The 22,989-nt window shown below is 67.0% G+C and overlaps 1 protein-coding gene across 1 annotated transcript in view; it reads left to right on the forward strand.

The window, feature by feature from the left end:
- The first annotated feature begins 3,203 nt into the window (after nt 1–3,203).
- Nucleotides 3,204–22,989, forward strand: part of LOC129653517 (mucin-5B-like) — a 34,477-nt gene continuing 14,691 nt past the window's right edge. The window contains exons 1-31 of the mRNA XM_055583245.1: nt 3,204–3,219; nt 3,343–3,396; nt 3,826–3,876; nt 4,178–4,439; nt 4,543–4,657; nt 4,749–4,839; nt 5,066–5,175; nt 5,802–6,003; nt 6,378–6,503; nt 6,639–6,756; nt 7,270–7,408; nt 7,667–7,777; nt 7,885–7,954; nt 8,254–8,391; nt 8,715–8,879; nt 9,221–9,315; nt 10,259–10,385; nt 10,600–10,855; nt 11,271–11,323; nt 11,431–11,531; nt 11,637–11,788; nt 12,122–12,260; nt 12,337–12,450; nt 13,273–13,452; nt 13,814–14,053; nt 14,931–15,087; nt 15,374–15,502; nt 15,690–15,837; nt 15,924–15,967; nt 16,042–16,245; nt 16,475–22,620. Of these exons, the coding sequence (XP_055439220.1) occupies nt 3,204–3,219; nt 3,343–3,396; nt 3,826–3,876; nt 4,178–4,439; nt 4,543–4,657; nt 4,749–4,839; nt 5,066–5,175; nt 5,802–6,003; nt 6,378–6,503; nt 6,639–6,756; nt 7,270–7,408; nt 7,667–7,777; nt 7,885–7,954; nt 8,254–8,391; nt 8,715–8,879; nt 9,221–9,315; nt 10,259–10,385; nt 10,600–10,855; nt 11,271–11,323; nt 11,431–11,531; nt 11,637–11,788; nt 12,122–12,260; nt 12,337–12,450; nt 13,273–13,452; nt 13,814–14,053; nt 14,931–15,087; nt 15,374–15,502; nt 15,690–15,837; nt 15,924–15,967; nt 16,042–16,245; nt 16,475–22,620 (10,053 nt within the window). The remainder of the gene's footprint in view (nt 3,220–3,342; nt 3,397–3,825; nt 3,877–4,177; nt 4,440–4,542; nt 4,658–4,748; nt 4,840–5,065; nt 5,176–5,801; nt 6,004–6,377; nt 6,504–6,638; nt 6,757–7,269; nt 7,409–7,666; nt 7,778–7,884; nt 7,955–8,253; nt 8,392–8,714; nt 8,880–9,220; nt 9,316–10,258; nt 10,386–10,599; nt 10,856–11,270; nt 11,324–11,430; nt 11,532–11,636; nt 11,789–12,121; nt 12,261–12,336; nt 12,451–13,272; nt 13,453–13,813; nt 14,054–14,930; nt 15,088–15,373; nt 15,503–15,689; nt 15,838–15,923; nt 15,968–16,041; nt 16,246–16,474; nt 22,621–22,989) is intronic.

Raw genomic sequence — 22,989 nt, forward strand, 5'->3', positions numbered from 1 at the left:
CCTCCTCCGGGTTCCTGCGTGCCTCGGCCCTCCCCAAGAGCAAACACACGCGGCTGTCGTGGGGGAGGATCGTGCCCTGCGTGGCCCGGGAGCTGGGCTCGGGGCCAAGGCCTCCTGCTACATAAGCCCCAGGGCCCCCAGGGGAGCGAGCATCGCGCCCCACTCCCTCTGGCCGCCCGCCCACCGCTGCGCCAGCCCCAGGATGGGTGCCCTGAGCGGGTGCCTGGCGCTGCTGTGGGCCCTCGTGGCCCTACTCTCGGCGGGCACGGCAGGTAAGGATGCAGCCCCTCACTCTCCCCGCACAGCAGGGGTGGCCCCCCGCAGGCCCATAGTGGACAGCGTGTCTTCCACGGGGCCCTGCGTGTCCTGGACTCCTGGGCAGCCTGAGCTGGGAGAAGTTGGAACCTCAGGGAAAACTGAGGGTCTTGGCTTCGGGGATGGGAGGGGCTGGCACTGGGTGAGGGGCCCGAGCTGGGGGGTCTCTCTGGTCTCTGTGAGGCCACCCCCCACTGCCGCGAGGCGAGGGGGCAGAGTCAGCACAAAAGATGCCCACGAGGAGCTGCATTTCCCACTCTGCCCTCGGGGCTGGCCCAGGCAGTAGCCAGGACTCTTGGCTGTTCCCGGAGCCACACCCGCCCTGCGGCCTTTCTCGCCCTCCTCGCCTGCAGCCGCCCGTCTGGCCCCGGAGCCGGGGATGCTCCAAGAGCCCTAACACTCACTGTGCACGCGGGGTGCTGCCGGGGGCGCCCAGCGGGGCTGGCCTGGGCCGGGGCCCCACTCCTTCAGGGCGCCCATGCACAGGGGTCTGGGCAGCCGGGCACCGCCTGAAGCCCTCTCCACCGATGGAAAGGAGGCGGTGAAGGGGTGGGCAGACAGTCTGTAGAGCCTCTGCCCCAGGCCGCCTTTCTTGGAGGGCGGGCAGGCTTGGGGTGCGGGCTGAACCGTGGCAAATCCTGGTGAGGGTACCAGATGCCGCCTGGCATCTGCTGTGCAGTTCAGGTGCCCGGCCAGCCTGTCTGGCCAGCCGTGGCCCTGCTTAGCCCCGGGGCAGCAGGCCTGCAGTGAGCCCACTCCCCTTCTCTTGTTGAGGGCGAGTCCCTTGGATGGGGCTCCTTCCTGCCAGAAGGAGACACCGTGGCGACCGTGATGTGGGAGAGGCCACAGGGAGACCTCAGTTCCCTGAGGACCTGGATCCGGGCGGCCTGGATGAGAAGTAGGAATCCTGGCCACGCGCCCACCAGGGCCTCGAGGCGGGACGCAAACTCCCCTCGGCCCTTGCCTCCAGTGAAAAATGCATTTCTCAAGGAGGCAAAAGCTGTAAACGAAGGTACAGAGCCTGTTCTTAGAGCCACAGCACACGTGGGAACGGCACAGAGAAGTGCTTTGTTCAGTCCCGAGAGACCATGCAGCAGTTCCACCCGACCCACCCCCTCCCCAGAAAGGGCGCGGGCGTCCCCGCAGTGGGGCGTGCCAGTCACACGTCCGACTCTGCGGCCCCGTGGACTGGAGCCTGCCAGGCTCCCCTCTGTCCATGGGGTTCTCCAGGCAAGAAGGCTGGAGTGGGTTGCCACTCCCTTCTCCAGGGCATCTTCCCGACCCAGGGATCAAACCCGGGTCTCCTGCATTGCAGGCAGGTTCTTTACCGTCTGAGCCACCAGGAAAGGGGCAGCTAAGCCATTTACGGAGGTCAGTTCTTCCAGGCCTTTGCTCACCTTTGGCCAATTATCTGATTTCTTTCTCCACACGCTTAACTGCCCCAGGACCCTCCCTGACACGCATGCACAACTTTCCTCCAAGACAGATTTGAGTCGAGGCCTAGGGAGAGCATGGCATCACCCGTGGTGGGGGGCGCCTCTCTGGTGGGGCGTGCTCCTCTGACGTGGGTGTCCCTCTGATGTGGGTGCCCCTCTGGTGGGGGCACCCCTCTGGTGGGGGTGCCCCTGTGATGGGTGGTGTCCCTCTGATGGGGGGTGCCCCTCTGGTGGGGGTGCCCCTCTGACGCGGGTGCCCCTCTGGTGAGGGTGCCCCTCTGGTGGGGGCGCCCCTCCTCTTTCACCCTCAAGGAGCCTTTCTGCACATGTGCAAGTGTCTCCCTTGCCCCAAGGGTAGGAAATATGTGGCCCCAATCTCGCTTAGACGGGGCTCGGCCCCTCTGTCCCTGCGATGACTGTTTCAGTGTTCTCAGGACACAAAGCTGCTCCTGTTGTTAATCCATCTCTGAGCGCAGACAGGAGGCCGACAGAAACGTCAGCCTGGATCCCGTGTATCCACCGCCTCACACTGGTGTCCCCTGGGCTGAGCCCCCGTGGGTGAGGGGGTGAGGCTGGCCCTGAGTGGAGGGGCTTCCCGTCGGGGGATGTGTGCCTGGACAGCAGTAGATGGGGTGGTTGGCGGTGGGCATCTCCCTGGCCGAGCTCTGGACCAGCCAGGTTCACGGGTGGTCACCTGGCCCCAGAAGGGGTGCAGTGTGAGCCTGTCCATGTGAAGCCCCTGGTTTCTTGACCAGGGGGTGGGTAAAACGACCGGCATGTGCAGGAGAGGCTGCAGGCCTGGGGTCGGGGCTGCGGGTCAGGGTGGGCAGGGAGAAGCGTGGTCAACAGGGTCCTGAGGAGGAGAGAGAAACGCCAGGCCAGCGTCCTGGCCGGAAGGTAGCGTAGGGAGCCGAGCCTGGTGCGGCGGCTGTGGAGCCGGCCCAGCACCCCTTGCTGGGCAACACCCCTCCAGGGACACGGGGAGCTCCGGGCCTCACCTCCGTCTCCCCACATGGCACAGGCTGGGCGGAGCGGGGAGAGCCCTACCCACGTGAGGAAGGAATTCTGGGGCTGTGTGTGCGGGTGCTCCAGGCCAAGCCTCACAGAGAGGGGCCTGCAGGGGGCTCAGTCTTGCCCACCGAGGTGGCGGGGCACCTGGGCCCGGGAGGGGCGCACCCAGTGGTGGGGGACACAAGGTGGCCTTGGGCCCCCAGGCCTCCCGCCTGCCCAGGGCTGGGGCTCGAAGGTGGAGCTGGCTGCAGGCTTGGGTTTCTGCTAAGTCATGCCCAGGAGCCTCTCCAACCTGTGTGTCCTTCTCCCCACAAAGCCAAGCTTTGTCCTTCTCTGAGGGGTGTGTGGAGGGGGCCAGATGCTCTCCCTGGGGTGGCCTGGAGTCAGCGAGCCGACACCCTTTCCTGATTCCTCTACCCCAGCCACAGTGAGGTGCACACCATGCAGATGGGGGGCGGTCAGCTCCGGGCACAGGGCGCGGTTCCCGGGGCCACCAGCGTGCAGCCTCGGAGACCCCGGCGCCCCAGGGCGGGGTCCTGACGGCCAGCTTCTCATGGACTCCCGCTCCCCTTCCCTGCAGACACCCAGGACGGCGTGCAGCAGAGCTGGACGAGTCAGCAGCCTGAGATGACTGGTCAGAGGGTGGGCGTGGCGGGGAGGGCCCGGCACGGAGCCGGCAGGGGGTCCCCTTTCCACACTGGCTTCCTGCCACAGAGACCCCCCTGGACCCGTCTGCCCACAGGAGGGGGCAGCAGAGGGCCCTGAGGAAACAGACACTGAGCAGAGAGGCTCAGACATGCTCACGCACATGCGCTGCCCACCCGCACTCACATGCTCACACACACACACAAGCAGGGACACACTCAGACCTGGGCAGGAGCGTGTCGTGGGCGGACGGGGAGCTTCCTACAGGGACAGCATTTGTCCTGGGCTCCCTGGGCTGGGTCAGGCTGGCCTGCGGCCCCCTGCTGCCCCAGGGTGGCCAATGAGGGGTCCTGGGGGTGGGGATGGCGGCTGGTCCCTGCCTGGCCACGTTCGGGGTGTGACCTGGCTCCCTTCACAGCCCGGCACCTGACCTTCATCCCGCCCATCACTGTCTTCCCCACCATGAGCCGTAAGTGGACGCCGCCCATGGCCCACAGGGTTGGGAGTGTTTGCCAGCCTCTGGGGTGGTCACAGACCTGGGGATAAAGCCGGGACCGTGTGTGCAGCTGAGCAGCTGGATGGCCTTGGGTGCTTGCCCTGTGGATGGTTCTCTTGGGGGCCGGCCCAGGTGCTGGGGCGAGGCCCTCAGGGTTGGGCAGGGGCGAGAATCTGGGGCAGAGGGGAGAGAGGAAGGGGGCGGCGGGTCCCCATCCCACACGGGGGCCTGGCCCCAAGGAAGGCCACACCCCACCACCGCGCGCTCCCCACAGCCCTGAATGCGGCCCACGGCGGGCGGGTGTGCAGCACTTGGGGCGACTTCCACTACAAGACCTTTGACGGCGACGTCTTCCGCTTCCCCGGGCTGTGCAACTACGTCTTCTCCGCGCACTGCGGCTCCGCCTACGAGGACTTCAACCTGCAGCTCCGCCGAGGCCTGCTGGGCTCCAGGCCTACCATCACCCACATCGTTCTCAGATCACAGGGGCTCGTGCTGGAGGTCTCCAACGGCTCAGTCCTCATCAACGGGTGGCGGTGAGCACAGCCGGGGCGCGGAGGGGCCCGGCTCCAAGGTGGGCGGGGGTCGGAGCTGGGGGGGAGGGGGCTGGACGCGTGAGAGCACCGGACTCTTGTCCAGGGAGGAGCTGCCCTACAGCCGCGCGGGGCTCCTGGTGGAGCGGAGCAGTGCCTACGTCAAGATCAACATCCGGCTGATGCTGACCTTCATGTGGAACGGAGAAGACAGCGCCCTGGTGAGGGTGCCCCACGCCTCCCACCGGGGGGGGGAGCCCAGGGGCTGGGGGGGGCCGGCGGAGACTGGAGCTGCCTCTCCCCTGCCCCCAGCTGGAGCTGGACCCCAAGTACGCCAACCAGACCTGTGGCCTGTGCGGCGACTTCAACGGGCTCCGGGCCGTCAGCGAGTTCTACGCCCACAGTGAGTGCCCCGGGTCCAGGCATGGCGGGTGGCCAACCCCAGCATGGTCCCTGGGAAGCTGGAGGTGCAGGGGTGGGTCTCACTGGGGCGCTGGGCAGGGGTCAAGTCAGGGGTGTCAACAGTTCCAGTGATGCTCCAGAGGGGGCGTTTCGGGGGTCCTGAGCACAGGCGGGAGCTCTGCCCCCAGAGCCCCCCAGGGTCTGCAAGGAGGGCCTGCTCTCTGCAGACGCCAGGCTGAGCCCACTACAGTTTGGGAACCTGCAGAAGCTGGACGGGCCCACGGAGCAGTGCCAGGACCCCCTGCCCTCTCCCGCTGCTGACGACTGCAGAGACGAGGTAAGCGCCTGCCTGCGGCAGCCCAGACAGACCCACCAAGAGGGGCACTTGGGGGTCAGGGAAAAGCCCTTCCGATAAGCTGGGCAGATCCCACCTCCGGAAGTGGCCTAGAGGCTCCAAGGATCCCCGAAATCAGTGGAACCCAGCAGCTGTAAATGAGGCCCTGGAACTGGTCAGCGGTGGGGGCTGAAGGAGGGCGGTCATCAGCAGGTCAGCACTGACCCCGCTGGGGCTGCCGAGGGGGCCGGGGGGCAGGCCCTTCCACCGCCCCTTCTCTGCAGGGTGGGGTCTGCACCTCTCCCAGGCAGGTGTGTCCTGCAGCCCAGTGGGAGTGGGGGGTCCAGGATCATAGGTCACCAAGCTGACTCCACACCGAGCATGGCAAGGTGTCAGGGGTTGAGAAGGATGTGGGGGGTGGGGGTAGGTGGACAGCTGGCCAACTGGGTGGAGGCCTGGATGGACAGACAGAGAGGTGGAAGGAGAGGTGGGTGGAGGGACGGATGAGAGGACGGACAGTGAGGGATGGAGGGGCCGCAGGGGAGGGGGCTCCCTGGCCTGGGAGAGGCTGCAGGGTGGGGTCCCTGCGTGAGCCCCAGGGAGGACACAGCCTCCGTCCTGTCTCCCAGGAGGGCTTCTGCCGCCGCACCCTGCTGGGCCCCGCCTTCGCTCCATGCCACGGGCTGGTGGATACCGAGGTGTATGTGGCTGCCTGCACCCAGGACCTGTGCCGCTGCCCCACCTGCCCCTGTGCCACCTTCGCCGAGTACTCCCGCCAGTGTGCCCACGCGGGGGGGCAGCCGCAGAACTGGAGGGGCCCTGACCTCTGCCGTGAGTGCCCTGGGGAGAGTGGGGGGGAGGTGGCCCCAAGCATGACGCCTGGCCCCTGGCTGGGGACCCCCGGCAGGCAGAGCCCTTTGGGGGCCCACAGAGAGAGGATGGCAGGAGAGCAGGGGGTGGTGCAAGGCCTGGGCATCTGGGGGCCCAGAGGGTGGTCCTGGCACATTGAGCAGGGTTCCCCCTGAACCCAGGTGGGGGCTGGAGGCTGTCCTCAGGGGCATGGGACCCATGGTCCCCTCCCCTCCTGCCTCACCCAGAAGACAGCTAGACAGGGCAAGAGGCCCTCATTTCCCGGACTCTTGGTGGCACATGGCGGGCGGGGGTAGGGGTGGCTTCCTGGGCCAAACGCTGCCTCCCCCCCGCAGCCCAGACATGCCCCCTGAACACTCAGCACCAGGAGTGCGGCTCGCCCTGTGTGGACACCTGCTCCAACCCCGAGCGCTCCCAGCTGTGCGAGGACCACTGTGTGGACGGCTGCTTCTGCCCCCCAGGCAGGTGCTCCGGGCCCTCGGGGATGGCCCCCCGACGGCCTCTGCCCCCTCCTCGTGTCTGCCTCCCATCAGTGTCTTCCACACCTGCCCCCAGCCCCCGCTGAGAGCTCGTGCCCCACCCCTGCTGCCCCACAGACACGGTGCTGGACGACGTCACCCACACGGGCTGCCTGCCCCTGAGGCAGTGCCCCTGCACCCACGGCGGCCGCACCTACGCCCCCGGGGCCTCCTTCAACACCAGCTGCACCTCCTGGTAGGTCCTGGCCCGGCCCCGGCCCCGCCCCGCCCGCCCCGCCCCGCCCCGCCCCGCCCCTCCCCGCCCCGCCCCGCCCCGGCCGGTCCCGCCTCACCCCTGGCCCCGCCCCAGGCCCCGCCCCAGGCCCCGCCCCGCCCCACCTCGCCCTGGTCCCGCCTCACCCCCTGGTCCCGCCCCTCCCCGCCCCGCCCCGCCCCGCCCCGCCTCGCCCTCCGCCTCGCCCAGGTCCCGCCCCGCCCCGCCCCTGGCCCCGCCCCGCCCCGCCTCGCCCTCCGCCTCGCCCTGGTCCCGCCCCGCCCCCGCCCTGTCCCGCCTTACCCTGGCCCCGCCCCGCCTCGCCCTGGTCCCGCCTCGCCCTCCGCCTCGCCCTGGTTCCGCCCCGCCCCCGCCCCGGCCCCGCCCGGTCCCGCCTCACCCCTGGCCCCGCCGCAGGCCCCGCCCCAGGCCCCGCCCTGCCGGGATGGGGCTGACCACCCCTCCCCACATCCCCTTTGCTCCCCCTCCCCCCAGCACCTGCTCCGGGGGACTTTGGCAGTGCCAGGACCTCCCGTGCCCAGGCACCTGCTCCGTCCAGGGCGGGTCCCACATCTCTACCTACGACGAGAAACTCTACGACGTACACGGGGACTGCAGTTACGTCCTCACCAAGGTGAGCCCCGCCTGCTGGGCCTCCCGGGGCCCTTGGCCCCCGCCTCTGCCCCAGGGAGGGTCCCCCGATGGCCATCAGAGCGGTGAAGCCCCCAGGGTTCCATTCCCAGAAGCAGCTCACACTCATGGGGCCCGGAGACAAGCGGTCCCGAGGTGACTGCGTGCGAGTTCCCCACCCCCGCAGGGACCTCCAGGGCATGGGGCTCCCTGCCCGGTGGGGGGCTGACCACCCAGCGCGTGGGGTGTCCTGCCCCATCAGGTGTGTGCGGACAGCGCGCTCACTGTGCTGGCTGAGCTGCGGAAGTGCGGCCTGACCGACAACGAGAACTGCCTCAAAACAGTGACACTGAGCTTGAATGGAGGGGACACGGTGAGGCCCCGGCCGGGGGCTGGGAGGGGTTGGGGCAGGCGGTCCCCCGCTGGGGCGCCATGCTGGCTCCTCCCCTCGCTGACCGCAGCCCCGCCTCCTCTCGCCAGACTGTCCAGATCCAGGCCAACGGCGGGGTGTTCGTGAACTCCATCTACTCCCAGCTGCCCGTGTCTGTAGGTACGTGGCCCTGGGGAGCCCTGTGAGGCCAGGCGGGGCCTCCAGGTGGCGGCACAGAGCTAGCCCGGCCTCTCCCAGGTCTAGGCGGTTCTCGCCTGCATGGGGGGGCGGGGCTCACGGCGGCTCTGTGGGGACCGGCCCCGCGGGGGGGTCAGCGGTCGCAGTCACATGCACGTGCGAGCTCCTGCCCGGCTCCTGGGCCCTGGAGGGGCGGCTGGGGCTCCTGACAGGCGGTCCTGAGACCCAAGACTCAGGCTGGTCAGCACCGCAGGCCTCTGACCGCCCCCCACCCCCTGCAGCGGACGTCACGGTCTTCAGGCCATCGTCCTTCTTCATCCTGGTGCAGACGGGCCCCTGGCTGCAGCTGCAGGTGCAGCTGGTGCCCCTCATGCAGGCGTTCCTCTGGCTGGACCCCGCCTACCGCGGTCAGATGTGCGGTGAGGCTGATGGGGGGCTGGAAGCAGATGGGCAGCCAGGGTGGGGACGCAGCCTGGGAGGCAGCTGTTCCCGGGATGGCGGGGACCCTGGCCCGGGACAGTGGCTGGGAGGATGAAGCACAGGGCACGCTGCCCTCATGGCAGGCTTCACGTTGGGGCTGACCTCCCTCTCCCACCAGAGGTCATCTGCAGATAGCTCTGGAGCCTACCTCCCAGGACTCTGGTTGGGTGGAGTCACCTTGCGGAGGTCCCTGCAGGTGTGGGGAGCCTGGGCCGGACTGGGCAGCCCCCTGATGCTCACACCCCCCCACCCCTGCCCCCAGGCCTGTGTGGGAACTTCAACCAGAACCAGGCCGACGACTTCCGGACCGTTGGTGGCGTGGTGGAGGCCACAGCCGCGGCCTTCGCCAACACCTGGAAGACCCAGGCCGCCTGCCCCAACGTCAAGAACAGCTTCGAGGACCCGTGCTCACTCAGCGTGGAGAACGGTGTGTGTCCAGCAGCCCCGGGGCCCTCGGATTACCCCGGGTCTGGGCCTGGGAGCTGTGAGGCTGGGGCTGGGGGTGACCAGGTAGGGGGATGCAGGGTCCTTGGCAGGCTGGGGGCTCATCCCCGGGAAGGCACCTGCTGCCCTGTAAGCAGCGCCCACTTAGCATAGCCAGTGAGCCCGTAATCAGTGTCCCTGGGGGAGTCACTGGCCACAGAACCTGGGGGTGCCAAGCGGGGCTGGGCGGGTGGACAGGTGCAGGGGAGGCGGTGTGGGAGGAAGGCTGGTGAGCGCTGAGCCGTGCCCATGACCGTCCGCCACACGCCCCCCCACCCACCTCAGAGAACTACGCCCAGCACTGGTGTTCCCTGCTGACCCGCCCTGCCGGGCCCTTCTCGCCCTGCCACTCCGTCGTCAGCCCTGGGCCCTTCCACTCGGTGAGACCCCCGGCCAGCACCCAGGGTGGGGCGGGGTGCCGGGAGCAGGACGGTCCACACCTCCATGGCCATGGGTCAGGCCCGCTCGAGGGACACAGCCACGGCTGGTGTGTTTGTTGCCTGGGGTGGCCGTGACAAAGGACCGCAGACTGGGTGCGGGGTGGGGGGCGACAGCTGGAGGCCTCTACCCCGCACCCCAGTCCTGGATCACAAAGCTGGCAGGAACCCAGGGCCTTCCTGCCTCTCTAACCTCTGGGGGCCGTGAGGTGGTACCACCCTCTGCTCGTCTCCACGAGGACCCAGACCTGTGTGTCTGTGCCCAAAGCTCTCCTCGTGGGGACACCAGGCGTGTTGGTTCAGACCCACCCTAATGACCTCATCTGAGCTTCCGCACACCTGCAAGGAGCCCATTTCCAACAGGGCCGTTCACAGGCCCAGGGCCCTGACGGGGACACATTCTTCTTGGGGACGCAACTCCACCCATGACAGTTGGCTCACAGGCCACCTTTTTGGAAGCCAAAACCCTCATGTGCACACGGCTCTGGCCCCCAGGCGTGCGTGTCCACGGCGGGAAGACCCAGGCCCACTTTGGGGGTCCTGTGGGCCTGCCAGCACCCTCCCCCCCAACCTCCAGCTTCTGCCTTTAGTCTCCCCCCACCGCAACCCACGCCCCTCATAGGCAACCCAACCTGTGACGGATCCAGAATCCCAGCTGGACGCTGTCCTGGCCCCATGCAGAGCCATCCATCAACCCTGTCCCTGTGCAGCCTGGCTTCTCCCGTCCCTCAGGGCAGCGCATCCACTCCCCCCGAACCCCGTGGCCTTGCGCCTAGCTCGGGGCTGCCCCGTGTCTCTGGCCCAGATGGGGGTCCCAGGAAGGATGGACAGGGAGAGAAGGCTCTCTGGTGGGCTGGGGTCCCTGACGTCCCGGTGCACCCCCCAGAACTGCCTGTTCGACACCTGCAACTGTGAGAAGAGTGAGGACTGCATGTGTGCGGCCCTGTCCTCCTACGTCCGGGCCTGCGCCGCCCGGGGCGTGCTGCTCAGCGGCTGGCGGGACGGCGTGTGCAGTGAGTGTCTTCTAGCTGGCTAGGCGGGCATTGGGGGGACTGGGCACCCCAGGACACCCCCTGCCACGTGTCCTCAGTGAGAACTCAGGGCTCCTCCCCACCCCCAGAGGGGAAGCCGAGCCTTGGGCCACTCCAGTCCCAGTTTGGACGTGCCCAAGGTGAGCGGGGACAGGCCACCCGGCCGCTGACCTGTGTGTCGCCCACCCACCCCCAGCCAAGTACGCGAGCAGCTGCCCGAAGACCCAGAGCTACGCCCACGTGGTGGACAGCTGCCAACCCACCTGCCGCTCCCTGAGCCAGCCTGACGTCTCCTGCGACGTGGCTTTCGTGCCTGTGGACGGCTGCGTCTGCCCTCGGGGCACCTTCCTGGACGACGCGGGTGACTGCGTCCCTGCCGAGGCCTGTCCCTGCTACTTGCGTGGCACGGTGCTGGCTCCAGGGGAGGTCGTTCATGACAACGGCGTGGTGTGGTGAGGGGCCTCTCCCCACTGCCACTCTATCCCACCTGCTTCACACAGAAACACAGGGGCTCCCCGCGGAGGGGCCTTCACCCTGCCCGCCCCTCAGCCCTTCTGAGAGGGACCACTCCCCTGGCCCAGGGACGTGTTCTGCGGGTCTGGAGCCCGTGGAGGGCCGGCCTGGGCGCACCCCTGCCCCGGCCTACCCGCTTCCCTGCCGCACCCCACCCCTACCCTCGCCCGCGTCCAGGGCCCTTCCTGGAGCCTCCACTCACTCACCCAGTGCCTTCGGGTGGGGGGTGGGGTCCTCATCACAGCCTCGCAGAAGGTGCCCGCCCCCCTCATGACAAGGCCTGGGGCCCGGCCGGGGTCTGGGTAGGGGCAGTGGGGCAGCAGCCCAGACTGCCCCCACCCCCGTCTCTCGTAGCTCGTGTGTGAGCGGGAGGCTGAGCTGTCTGGGGGCCACGGAGCAGAGCGCAGGTGCGGCGTCCCCTGGACCTCTGCCCCTGGGGCCCCGTGCTCCCCCCACGACCGAGGGGAGGGCTGCAGCTGGCCGGGAGGCCCTCCCAGCGTGGCTGTCTCCACAGGGTGCGTGGCCCCTATGGTGTTCCTCGACTGCAGCAACGCCTCTGCGGACGCGCCGGGGGCCGAGTGCGTGCGAAGCTGCCACAGCCTGGACGTGGACTGTGTGAGTCGGCTGGAAGGGCGTGGCTGTGCTGCCCGGGGGCCCGGGTGGGCGGTGTCCCTGAGCCGGGGGAAGAGGAACCACTGACGGACACCCGCCTGTCTGCAGTTCAGCACTCACTGTGTGTCGGGCTGTGTCTGCCCCGTGGGGCTGCTGTCCGACGGGAGCGGAGGCTGCGTGGCCGAGGAGGACTGCCCTTGTATGCACAACGAGGCCGCCTACAAGCCCGGGGAGGTCATCAAGGTCGACTGTAACACCTGGTGTGTGGAGGGGTCACGGAGGGGCGGTGCGGGCCGACAGCACAGGGAGAGCTGGCCCCGGGCCGTCTGCTCGTCCCCTGGACCGAGCCCAGGGCCTGGCCTCCTCTGCCCAGCAGATGGCAGGGCCGGTTAAAGCCGCCCCCATGACTGCCTGCATCCCGGGCACTGAGCGTTGAGGGTGGGCCAGGAGACAAGAGCATGACCCAGGGTGTGGGGTGTGGGACTCCCTGCTTTGTGAACCCCTGGAGCCCTGGGGGGCAGCACCGCCTCCCGCTTTATGGAGAGGGGCTGGATCCACGTCCTTGTCACGGCACCGCCTCTCCTTGCCCGCAGCACCTGCAGGGGCCGCAGGTGGGAGTGCAGCGACCGGCCCTGCCTGGGCACCTGTGTGGCCTATGGGGACGGTCACTTCCTCACCTTCGACGGCGAGCGCTATGGCTTCGAGGGGAGCTGCGAGTACACGCTGGCCCAGGTACGCAGCCCCTCCCTGCCCAGGGCCGTGATGCCGGCGCTGGGGCCGTGACCACAACCCTCTCCTCCCCGCCCAGGACTACTGTGTGGGCAGTGACACGGCCAACGGGACCTTCCGCATCGTCACCGAGAGCGTGCCCTGCGGGACCACGGGCGCCACCTGCTCCAAGGCCATCAAGATCTTCCTGGGGGTGAGGGAGCCTGGGCGCCGCCCCTCCCTCTGCAGTCCTGTCCGAGCCCCCGCAGGGGCCTCGGGCCTCCAGACCACAGCCCAGGGTCCTGACACTCAGGAGAGTCACTCTCTCCTGCGTCTGGGCCTCCCTCCAGAGGCTCCAGGAGAGGGTCCTTCCTGCCTCGTCTAGCTTCTGGGGCTCCTAGCCTGTGGCTGCATCCCCCCAGTCTCTGCCCTGAGCTCACGTGGCCCCTTCTCTGTGTCCTTCCCCCATCCTGTCCCTGGGTTTGGGCCCTCCCTAAATCCAGGATGGTCTCATCTCCAGACCCTTCACTTCATCCCATCTAAGACCCTTTGCCCAAATCAGGGCACACTTGTGGATTCCTGGGCTCAGAACTGGACACGTTTTTTGGGGGGCCTCCTTTCAGCCCACCACACCTGGGGATGACCCCTTCTAGCAGAGGGAGGTCGGGCTTCACAGCACAGAGTGCAGCTGCTGGCTGGGGGCGGTTCCCACCTGCTCCGAGGTGGGAAGGGGTGTGAGGAAGCAGGGGTCCGAGGGGCCTGAGAGGGGGCCACATGCTCTCCTGCTGCCCCCTGTGCTCTGCGCTGCCCCTACCACTGACGGCCCCCAAGATCCCCCTCGGCCTCTGCTGCCCCTCAGCCTCTCACCTCAAGCTTGAGGATAATGCCGGGAGGCTGGCTCACTCCTAGTGCCAGCCTCATGCCTCAGGACCCCAAGCACCCTGGTGCCCGCCTGGGCCATGTTGGGGAGGGGGCTCTGGCCCAGAGCTGGCCCCTCAGCTCCCTGCAGGCAGCGCCTCCCTGTGCCTCTCTGCAGAGCTACGAGCTGATCCTGCACGAGGGCACCCATAGGGTGCTGCAGAGGGGGCCGGGCGGAGACCTGCCCTACAGGGTCCGGTACATGGGCGTCTACCTGACCGTGGAGACCCATGGCGGCGTGGTCGTGTCCTGGGACAGGAAGACTAGCGTGATCATCCGGCTGCGCCATGAATACAAGGTGGGGGCCACAGTCTGCAGGACCCCCGGGCGGGCGCAGAGCTCTCACTCCTAGAGCAGGCCCAGCAGTGTGGTCTGGCAGCTGACGGACTGCTGAGGGCTGGGGGCGGGGGCCAGGCACACTCCCAGTTCCCAAGGGGCTGTGTCAGTCCTGGGGGGAAGGCGCTCTTGGCTCCCTGGTCCCTGCACCCAGCCGCTCCATGCCCACTGGGCTAAGGCTCTGTGGGCGAGGCAGGCACCTGCCCACTGCAGGACCCCGAGTGCCCCCGCCTTCCTGAAAGCTTGCTGAGTGCTGCCTGAGGAGTGGGTGCCCTGCAGCCGTACCCTGGCACTGCCCCATGTGCCCTGTGCTGTCCCTGCAGGGGAGGGTCTGCGGGCTGTGCGGGAACTTTGACGACAACGCCCTCAATGACTTCACCACGCGGAGCCAGTCTGTGGTGGGTGACGTGCTGGAGTTTGGCAACAGCTGGAAGTTCTCCCCGTCGTGCCCGGACGCTCTGGCCCCCAGGGACCCCTGCACCGCCAACCCGTTCCGCAGGTCGTGGGCCCAGAAGCAGTGCAGCATCATCAACAGCGCCACCTTCAGCGCCTGCCGTTCTCAGGTGGGCAGGTCGGGGTGGGACCTGCGTCTGGCCCGAGCTGGCCCTCTGAGGACGGCCTTGACCCCGACCATTGTGCAGGGCACACTGTGTGGGCCTCCCCCGGGGCAGGTGCCGGCATCCCCAGCCCTGCCCCACGTTCCCTGACCACACTCAGCCTCAGCCCCTGGAAGCGGGGCTGCAGGCTTCCCGGGCCCCAAGGGTCACCTCCTGTCCTCCTGCACATTCCCCAAGCTGCCAGCCCCACACGGACAAACCTCAGGGCGCCTCCAGTCCGGCCCGGCCACCTGAGAGCAGAGAATCATGATGGCCTCAGACCCTTCCCCACAGCCATTCCTGCCACTTAGGGACCGCAGGGCACAGTCGCTGACGTGGATCTCGGGACCTGGGCTGTGCACGGCGATGAGCAGGCAGCTGGTGGGACTGGTCTGCCCTGAGGCTGGCCGGTCTGCGTGAGGCCCTGAGGTCCTCCTGGATCACAGCCACCCCGCACCCCCCCACCCCCGCCAGTGCCCTGCCCATTCGATCAGAAAATCCTTTGTGAAATGACACAGTGGGCTCTGACTCAGATGGCACTGTCCATGGTGGCAAATGCAAGACTCGGGCTCCCTGGGTTCTGCTGCCTGGGAGGGAAGACTGGGGCAGGGCACCCCCTGGCCCTGCGGAGACAGGACAGGTCACAGCAGGGTCACGGGGGGCTGGCCTGCAGCTAAGTGAGGCACCGAGCAGAGGCAAGGGAAGGGTGGCGGGGTGAGGCCAGAGAGGCGACAGGAGACCCGAGGCGGGTGCTCAGATGGCAGTGGAGCTTGCTCATGGGCAGCCGGCCGTCCAGGGGCTGCGGGTTGGCGCCTCTTGCTGAGCAGCCCCCGCCCCGCCCCAGGTCGACTCCACCAGGTACTACGAGGCCTGCGTGAGCGACGCCTGCGCCTGCGACTCGGGGGGCGACTGCGAGTGCTTCTGCACGGCCGTGGCCGCCTACGCCCAGGCCTGCCACGAAGCGGGCGTGTGCGTGTCCTGGCGGACCCCGGACGTCTGCCGTGAGTTGGGCTGTCCCTGGGGGTGGGCGGAGGTGCAGCTGCAGCCGCTCGGGGGCCTGGCGGGCATGTGTGCACACACAAGGACGTGCGTGTACTACATGTGTGTGTGCGTGCTCTTGTGTGTAAAAACCAGACAGACACATTGCCCCCAAAGGGGAAGGCTCCCTGGGGGCCAGTTTTGAGGGCAGGGATGAGAAGGAAGCCTGGAACGCAGTGGGTGCCGCCTGAGATGCGTCCTCTGTGGGAGGGTGGGCTGGCGGCACCGCAGCCTCTCTCCCTCGCTCAGCTCTGTTCTGCGACTTCTACAACCCGCACGGGGACTGCGAGTGGCACTACCAGCCCTGCGGGGCTCCCTGTCTGAAGACCTGCCGGAACCCCAGTGGGCTGTGCCTGATGGAGCTGCCAGGCCTGGAAGGTGAGGACAGGCTTCTGTGGGGAGGCCACGCCTCGTCACCCCAGGACAGCACACAGGCGAGGGGGCCAGGGGCTCCTGCCGCCCCATGTCCGCCCCTGGGACAGGGAGGCGGAGACGGCGGTGCAGCAACCGCGCACAACGCCGGGCTCGAGACGTGAGTCTTCTCCCCGCCCTGCGTCCACCCCAGGCTGCTACCCGAAGTGCCCGTCCAGCAAGCCGTTCTTCAATGAGGACCAGATGGAGTGTGTGGCCCAGTGCAGCGGCTGCTACGACGGAGATGGGAACTACTATGATGCTGGCACGAGGGTTCCCACCACGGAGAACTGTCAGAGCTGGTGAGCCAGTGTGGGTGCTGAGTGGGCCGGGTGGGCACACTGAGGCCTGTGCCTGCTGGCTTAGCTCTTCTCTCTCCCTCCCGCAGTGCCTGCACCCCCAGCGGCCTCCAGTGCGCTCACAGCCCCGAGGGTAAGGAGGGCCCGCTTGGTTTGGGGCCTAGGAGCTGGGGGCTCAGACTGAGCCCTGTTCTTGTCCGTCTCTAGCCTGTACGTGCACCTACGAGGGCAGGACCTACGCCTATGGGGATGTCATCTACAACACGACCGACGGGCTGGGCGCCTGCCTGATCGCCATCTGCAGAGACAATGGGACCATCCTCCGGAGGGCCTTGGAGTGCCCCGGAACCCTGCCTAAAACGCCCTTCACCTTCACCTTCACCAGCACCGCAGCTCCGCCCTCCACCACGGGTAAGCCTGGCGGGCACACCACTGGGTCTGCCTTACCACCGGGGCCCTGGACCCTGACAGTGGTCTGGGTTCTGAGGGAGGGCCCAGGAAGCGCCTGGCGCAGGTGTCCTGGATGCGAAGGATGGTCCGGGGCCACCCTGGGGCAACGGGACATGAGTCACCCCTGCTTTGGGCGTGGCTGGCAGGGATGCAGAGGAGGCTGATGGGGACCCCTGCCCTCTGCCCACAGGCTTGGTCCCCACCCCATCCACTGTGTGTGTGCGGAAGGTCTGCCACTGGTCCAAATGGTATGACGGAGGCCATCCAGAGCCAGGCATGAGCGGGGGAGATTTTGAAACATTCGAGAACCTGAGGCAGAGGGGCTACCAGGTCTGCCTGGCCCCCGTGGACATTGAGTGCCAGGCGCAGCTACTCCCAGACATACCCCTGGAGAAGCTGGGCCAGAAGGTGGAGTGCAGCCGGGACAAGGGCTTGACTTGCTTCAACAGCGAGCAGAGCCCCCCACTCTGTCTCAACTACAAGCTGAGGGTCCTCTGCTGCGACTATGTGCCCTGTGTCACCAGCCAGCCTCCATCCTCGCAGACCACGCCCAGCACAGGAGCCAGCCACCCACCCATGGCAGCGTCCACCTCACAGTCCCCATCCAGCAAGCTGACCACAACCACGACCCCACAGGGCAGCAGCTCTGTGTTCCCGGCCACCACCACCTGTGAGCCTCACTGTCACTGGACAGAGTGGTTCGACGTGGACTACCCCAAGTACGAGGAGGGCGGCGGGGACTTCGAGACCTATGAGAAGATCAGGGGTGCAGGAGGGGCTGTGTGCAAGCAGCCCCAGGAGATAGAGTGTGAGGCCGAGAACTACCCTGGCCTGACGCCGGAGCAGGTGGGCCAGCGAGTGCACTGCGACGTCCACTTGGGCCTGGTCTGCAGGAACGAGGAGCAACTGGGCCTGTTCAAGATGTGCTACAACTACAGGATGCGTGTGCTGTGCTGTGAGCACAACCGCTGCACACTGCCCACGGCCACCACGGCCCCCACGGCCCCCACGGCCACGGCCACCACCTCCACAGCTACAGTGCCCACGGCCACCACGGCCACGGCCACCACCTCCACAGCCGCTGCTGCCACTGCTACCACTGCCACAGTGCCCACGGCTGCTGCCAGAGTGCCCACTGCGAATGCCACCACTGTGACAGTGTCCATGGCCACCCCCTCCACAGCCCCTGGCACCACTGCCACTGCCCCCACTCCTACAGTGCCCACGGCCACCACTGCCACAGTGCCCACGGCAGCAACCACCACTGCCACAGTGCCCACCGCCACTGCCACGAGTGCTACAGTGCCCACAACCACCACCTCCATGGCCCCTGCCACCACTGTCACTGCCCCCACATCTACAGTGCCCACAGTGACCACGGCCACAGTGTCCATGGCCACCGCCTCCACAGCCACAGTGCCCACGGCCACCACTGCCACGACAGCCACAGCTACAGTGCCCACGGCCACCGCCTCCACATCCACTGCTGCCACTGCTGCCACTGCTGCAGTGCCCACAGCTACTACAGCCACAGTGCCCACGGCCACCACCTCCACAGCCACTGCCACAGTGCCCACGGCCACCACTGCCACAGTGCCCACGGCCGCCATCTCCACTGGCACAGTCCCCACTGCCTCTGCAGCCTCCAGCACCACCTCCACTGCTGTGCCAACACCCACACAGACCAGAACACAGACGGGGAGCACAGTGGTCACCGGGTCCCCTGCCAGCAGCGCCACACCAGCGCCCGCCCTTTCCACGCAACTCACGACCCGAGGGACGGCCTCGAGTCCAGGCCACACAGGCACACACCCCACATCTCCGCCAGGATCCACAGGGCCCACCTCCCCGGGGACAGCCACGTCGGTCCTCCCAACTCGGAAAACCTCGGTGGGGCCCACCTCGGTGTTGGCAACAACTCAAACCTCCACAGCTTGGCCGCCGACAGAAACAGCACTAAGTACAACACGCACCCCATCCACCCAGCACCCCGAGACCAGCACCCCAGCCCCCACGACGGCCACCACTGGGGCCACCACCAGCCAGGGCACGACCAGCTGTCAACCCAAGTGCAAGTGGACAGAGTGGTTCGACGTGGACTACCCCAAGTACGAGGAGGGCGGCGGGGACTTCGAGACCTATGAGAAGATCAGGGATACTGGAGGGGCTGTGTGCAAGCAGCCCCAGGAGATAGAGTGTGAGGCCGAGAACTACCCTGGCCTGACGCCGGAGCAGGTGGGCCAGCAAGTGCACTGCGACGTCCACGTCGGCCTGGTCTGCAGGAACAACGAGCAACTGGGCCTGTTCAAGATGTGCTACAACTACAGGATGCGTGTGCTGTGCTGTGAGCACAACCGCTGCACGCTGCCCACGGCCACCATGGCCCCCACGGCCACGGCCACCGCCTCCACAGCTACAGTGCCCACGGCCACCACGGCCACGGCCACCACCTCAACTGCTACAGTGCCCACGGCCACCACCTCCACAGCCACTGCCACAATGCCCACAGCCACGACCTCCACTGCCACCATCTCTACAGCTGCCACCTCCAATGCCACAGCCCGCACTGCCACGGTTGTCACTGCCACAGTGCCCACTGCCGCCATCTCCACTGGCACAGTCCCCACTGCCTCTGCAGCCTCCAGCACCACCTCCACTGCTGTGCCAACACCCACACAGACCAGAACACAGACGGGGAGCACAGTGGTCACCGGGTCCCCTGCCAGCAGCGCCACACCAGCGCCCGCCCTTTCCACGCGACTCACGACCCGAGGGACGGCCTCGAGTCCAGGCCACACAGGCACACACCCCACATCTCCGCCAGGATCCACAGGGTCCACCTCCCTGGGGACAGCCACGTCGGTCCTCCCAACTCACAAAACCTCCCAGGGGCCCACCTCGGTGTTGGCAACGACTCAAACCTCCACAGCTCAGCCGCCGACAGAAATACCACTGAGCACAACACGCACCCCATCCACCCAGCACCCCGAGACCAGCACCCCAGCCCCCACGACGGCCACCACTGGGCCCACCACCAGCCAGGGCACGACCAGCTGTCAACCCAAGTGCAAGTGGACAGAGTGGTTCGACGTGGACTACCCCAAGTACGAGGAGGGCGGCGGGGACTTCGAGACCTATGAGAAGATCAGGGGTGCAGGAGGGGCTGTGTGCAAGCAGCCCCAGGAGATAGAGTGTGAGGCCGAGAACTACCCTGGCCTGACGCCGGAGCAGGTGGGCCAGCGAGTGCACTGCGATGTCCACTTGGGCCTGGTCTGCAGGAACGAGGAGCAACTGGGCCTGTTCAAGATGTGCTACAACTACAGGATGCGTGTGCTGTGCTGTGAGCACAACCGCTGCACGCTGCCCACGGCCACCACGGCCCCCACGGCCACGGCCACCACCTCCACAGCCACAGTGCCCACGGCCACCTCCTCCATAGCCACTGCCACCACTGCCACTGCCCGCACTCCTACAGTGCCCACAGCCACCTCCACTGCCACCATCTCTACAGCTGCCACCTCCAATGCCACAGCCCGCACTGCCGCGGTTGTCACTGCCACAGTGCCCACTGCCGCCATCTCCACTGGCACAGTGCCCACTGCCTCTGCAGCCTCCAGCACCACCTCCACTGCTGTGCCAACACCCACACAGACCAGAACACAGATGGGGAGCACAGTGGTCACCGGGTCCCCTGCCAGCAGTGCCACACCAGTGCCTGCCCTTTCCACGCAACTCACGACCCGAGGGACGGCCTCGAGTCCAGGCCACACAGGCACACACCCCACATCTCCGCCAGGATCCACAGGGTCCACCTCCCTGGGGACAGCCACGTCGGTCCTCCCAACTCAGAAAACCTCGGTGGGGCCCACCTCGGTGTTGGCAACAACTCAAACCTCCACAGTTTGGCCGCCGACAGAAATAGCACTGAGCACAACACGCACCCCATCCACCCAGCACCCCGAGACCAGCACCCCAGCCCCCACGACGGCCACCACTGGGCCCACCACCAGCCAGGGCACGACCAGCTGTCAACCCAAGTGCAAGTGGACAGAGTGGTTCGACGTGGACTACCCCAAGTACGAGGAGGGCGGCGGGGACTTCGAGACCTATGACAAGATCAGGGGTGCAGGAGGGGCTGTGTGCAAGCAGCCCCAGGAGATAGAGTGTGAGGCCGAGAACTACCCTGGCCTGACGCCGGAGCAGGTGGGCCAGCGAGTGCACTGCGACGTCCACTTGGGCCTGGTCTGCAGGAATGACGAGCAACTGGGCCTGTTCAAGATGTGCTACAACTACAGGATGCGTGTGCTGTGCTGTGAGCACAACCGCTGCACACTGCCCACGGCCACCACGGCCCCCACGGCCACGGCCACCGCCTCCACAGCTACAGAGCCCCCGGCTACTACAGCCACAGTGCCCATGGTCACCACCTCCACAGCCACTGCCACAGTGCCCACGGCCACCACTGCCACAGTGCCCACTGCTGCCATCTCCACTGGCACAGTGCCCACTGCCTCTGCAGCCTCCAGCACCACCTCCACTGCTGTGCCAACACCCACACAGACCAGAACACAGACGGGGAGCACAGTGGTCACCGGGTCCCCTGCCAGCAGTGCCACACCAGCGCCTGCCCTTTCCACACGACTCACGACCCGAGGGATGGCCTCAAGTCCAGGCCACACAGGCACACACCCCACATCTCCGCCAGGATCCACAGGGCCCACCTCCCCGGGGACAGCCACGTCGGTCCTCCCAACCTATAAAACCTCCCAGGGGCCCACCTCGGTGTTGGCAACGACTCAAACCTCCACAGCTTGGCCGCCGACAGAAACAGCACTAAGTACAACACGCACCCCATCCACCCAGCACCCCGAGACCAGCACCCCAGCCCCCGCGACGGCCACCACTGGGGCCACCACCAGCCAGGGCATGACCAGCTGTCAACCCAAGTGCAAGTGGACAGAGTGGTTTGATGTGGACTTCCCCACCTCGGGGGTCATGGGTGGAGACATAGAGACCTACGACAATATCCGGGCTGCAGGTGGCAAAATGTGCCAGGACCCAGAGAAGATTGAATGCCGGGCAGAGAACTACCCTGAGGTCAGCATTGACCAGATCGGGCAGGTGCTCAGCTGCAGCCTGGAGACAGGGTTGGTGTGCAGGAACGAGGACCAGAGAGGGCCTTTCACCATGTGCTTCAACTACAACATCCGTGTTTACTGCTGTGATGATGTCCAACACTGCCCCACCACAGCCACCCCAGGCCTCCGGTCCACTTCCCTGCCCCCTGGCAGCTCCACAGCAACGGGGCCATGGCCCCCAACCTCCACCACGACCTGGCCCCCATTCTCTTCCTCCAAGGTCCTGCCCATGACCCCGAAGCCAACTTTGACTGGTGCCTCCTCCACAGTCACTGTGGTGACTTCCCACGTTCTTGAGTCCACCTCTGTGACCAACCTGCTCCCCAGCCCAGCGATGCCCACTACCAGGGCCACCACTCACACCCAATTCCTGCCACCCACAACCTCCAAGGGCACGACACAAATCACAGAGCTCCCCACCAGGCCCTCTGAGACCACGATCAGACCCCCAGTCACCACACTCAGCACAGGCCAGGCTACCTCCGGCACAGGGGCGGGCACCAGAACCTCCCTATCCCCTCCGGGGCCTGAGCCCAGCACCTCCTCACTGGGCACTACCCTGGGCCCCCCCACCACCACCAGCTCTGTGGCCACTTTGTCCTCCCCAAAGACCCACACCTCTGGGACCACCTTGGTCCCCACGTCCCCAGGGACTGAGTCCACCACCTGTGAACGTCGGTGTGCCTGGACAGACTGGATGGACCAGAGCTACCCAATGCCAGGGGCTTATGGGGGGGACTATGAGACCTATGCTAACATCCGGGCGGCCGGTGGGGCTATCTGCGAGCAGCCTCTGAAGCTGGAGTGTCGGGCTGAGGAGCTGCCGGACATCCCCCTGTTGGACCTGGGCCAGGTAGTACTGTGCGAGCTAGAGGTGGGCCTGGTGTGCCGGAACCAGGACCAGAGTGGCCAGATGTGCTTGAACTACCAGATCCGCTTGCTCTGCTGTGACAAGAGCTACTGCCCCAGCACGGCCATCACCACCTCCACCCCCACCAGTGAGACAGGACTGTCCTCCACAGCGACCACAGAGAGGGTCTCCATCCCCACGAGTGTGACAGGACCTTCCTCCACAGTGACCACCGAGAGGGTTTCCACCCCCATGAGTTTGCCAGGACCCTCCTCCACAGTGACCTCAGGGGTGGTCTCCACAACCACCAGTGTGAAAGGACCCTCCTCCAAGGCGACCACAAAGAGGGTCTCTACCCCCACCAGTGTGACTGGGCCCTCCTCCACAGCGACCACCGAGAGGACCTCCACCCCAACAAGTGTGACAGGATCCTCCTCCAAGGCAACCACGGAGAGGGTCTCCACCCCCACGAGTGTGACAGGACCTTCCTCCACAGTGATCACAAAGAGGGTCTCCACCCCCACGAGTGTGACAGGACCCTCCTCCACAGCGACCACTGAGAGGGTCTCCACCTCCACGAGTGTGACAGGACCCTCCTCCCTGGTGACCACCAAGAGGGTCTCTACCCCCACGAGTGTGACAGGACCCTCCTCCCTGGTGACCACCAAGAGGGTCTCCACCCCCACGAGTGTGACAGGACCCTCCTCCACAGCGACC

The sequence above is a fragment of the Bubalus kerabau genome, chromosome 5, assembly GCF_029407905.1.
Source record: "Bubalus kerabau isolate K-KA32 ecotype Philippines breed swamp buffalo chromosome 5, PCC_UOA_SB_1v2, whole genome shotgun sequence".
In the NCBI taxonomy this organism is placed as follows: domain Eukaryota; kingdom Metazoa; phylum Chordata; class Mammalia; order Artiodactyla; family Bovidae; genus Bubalus; species Bubalus kerabau.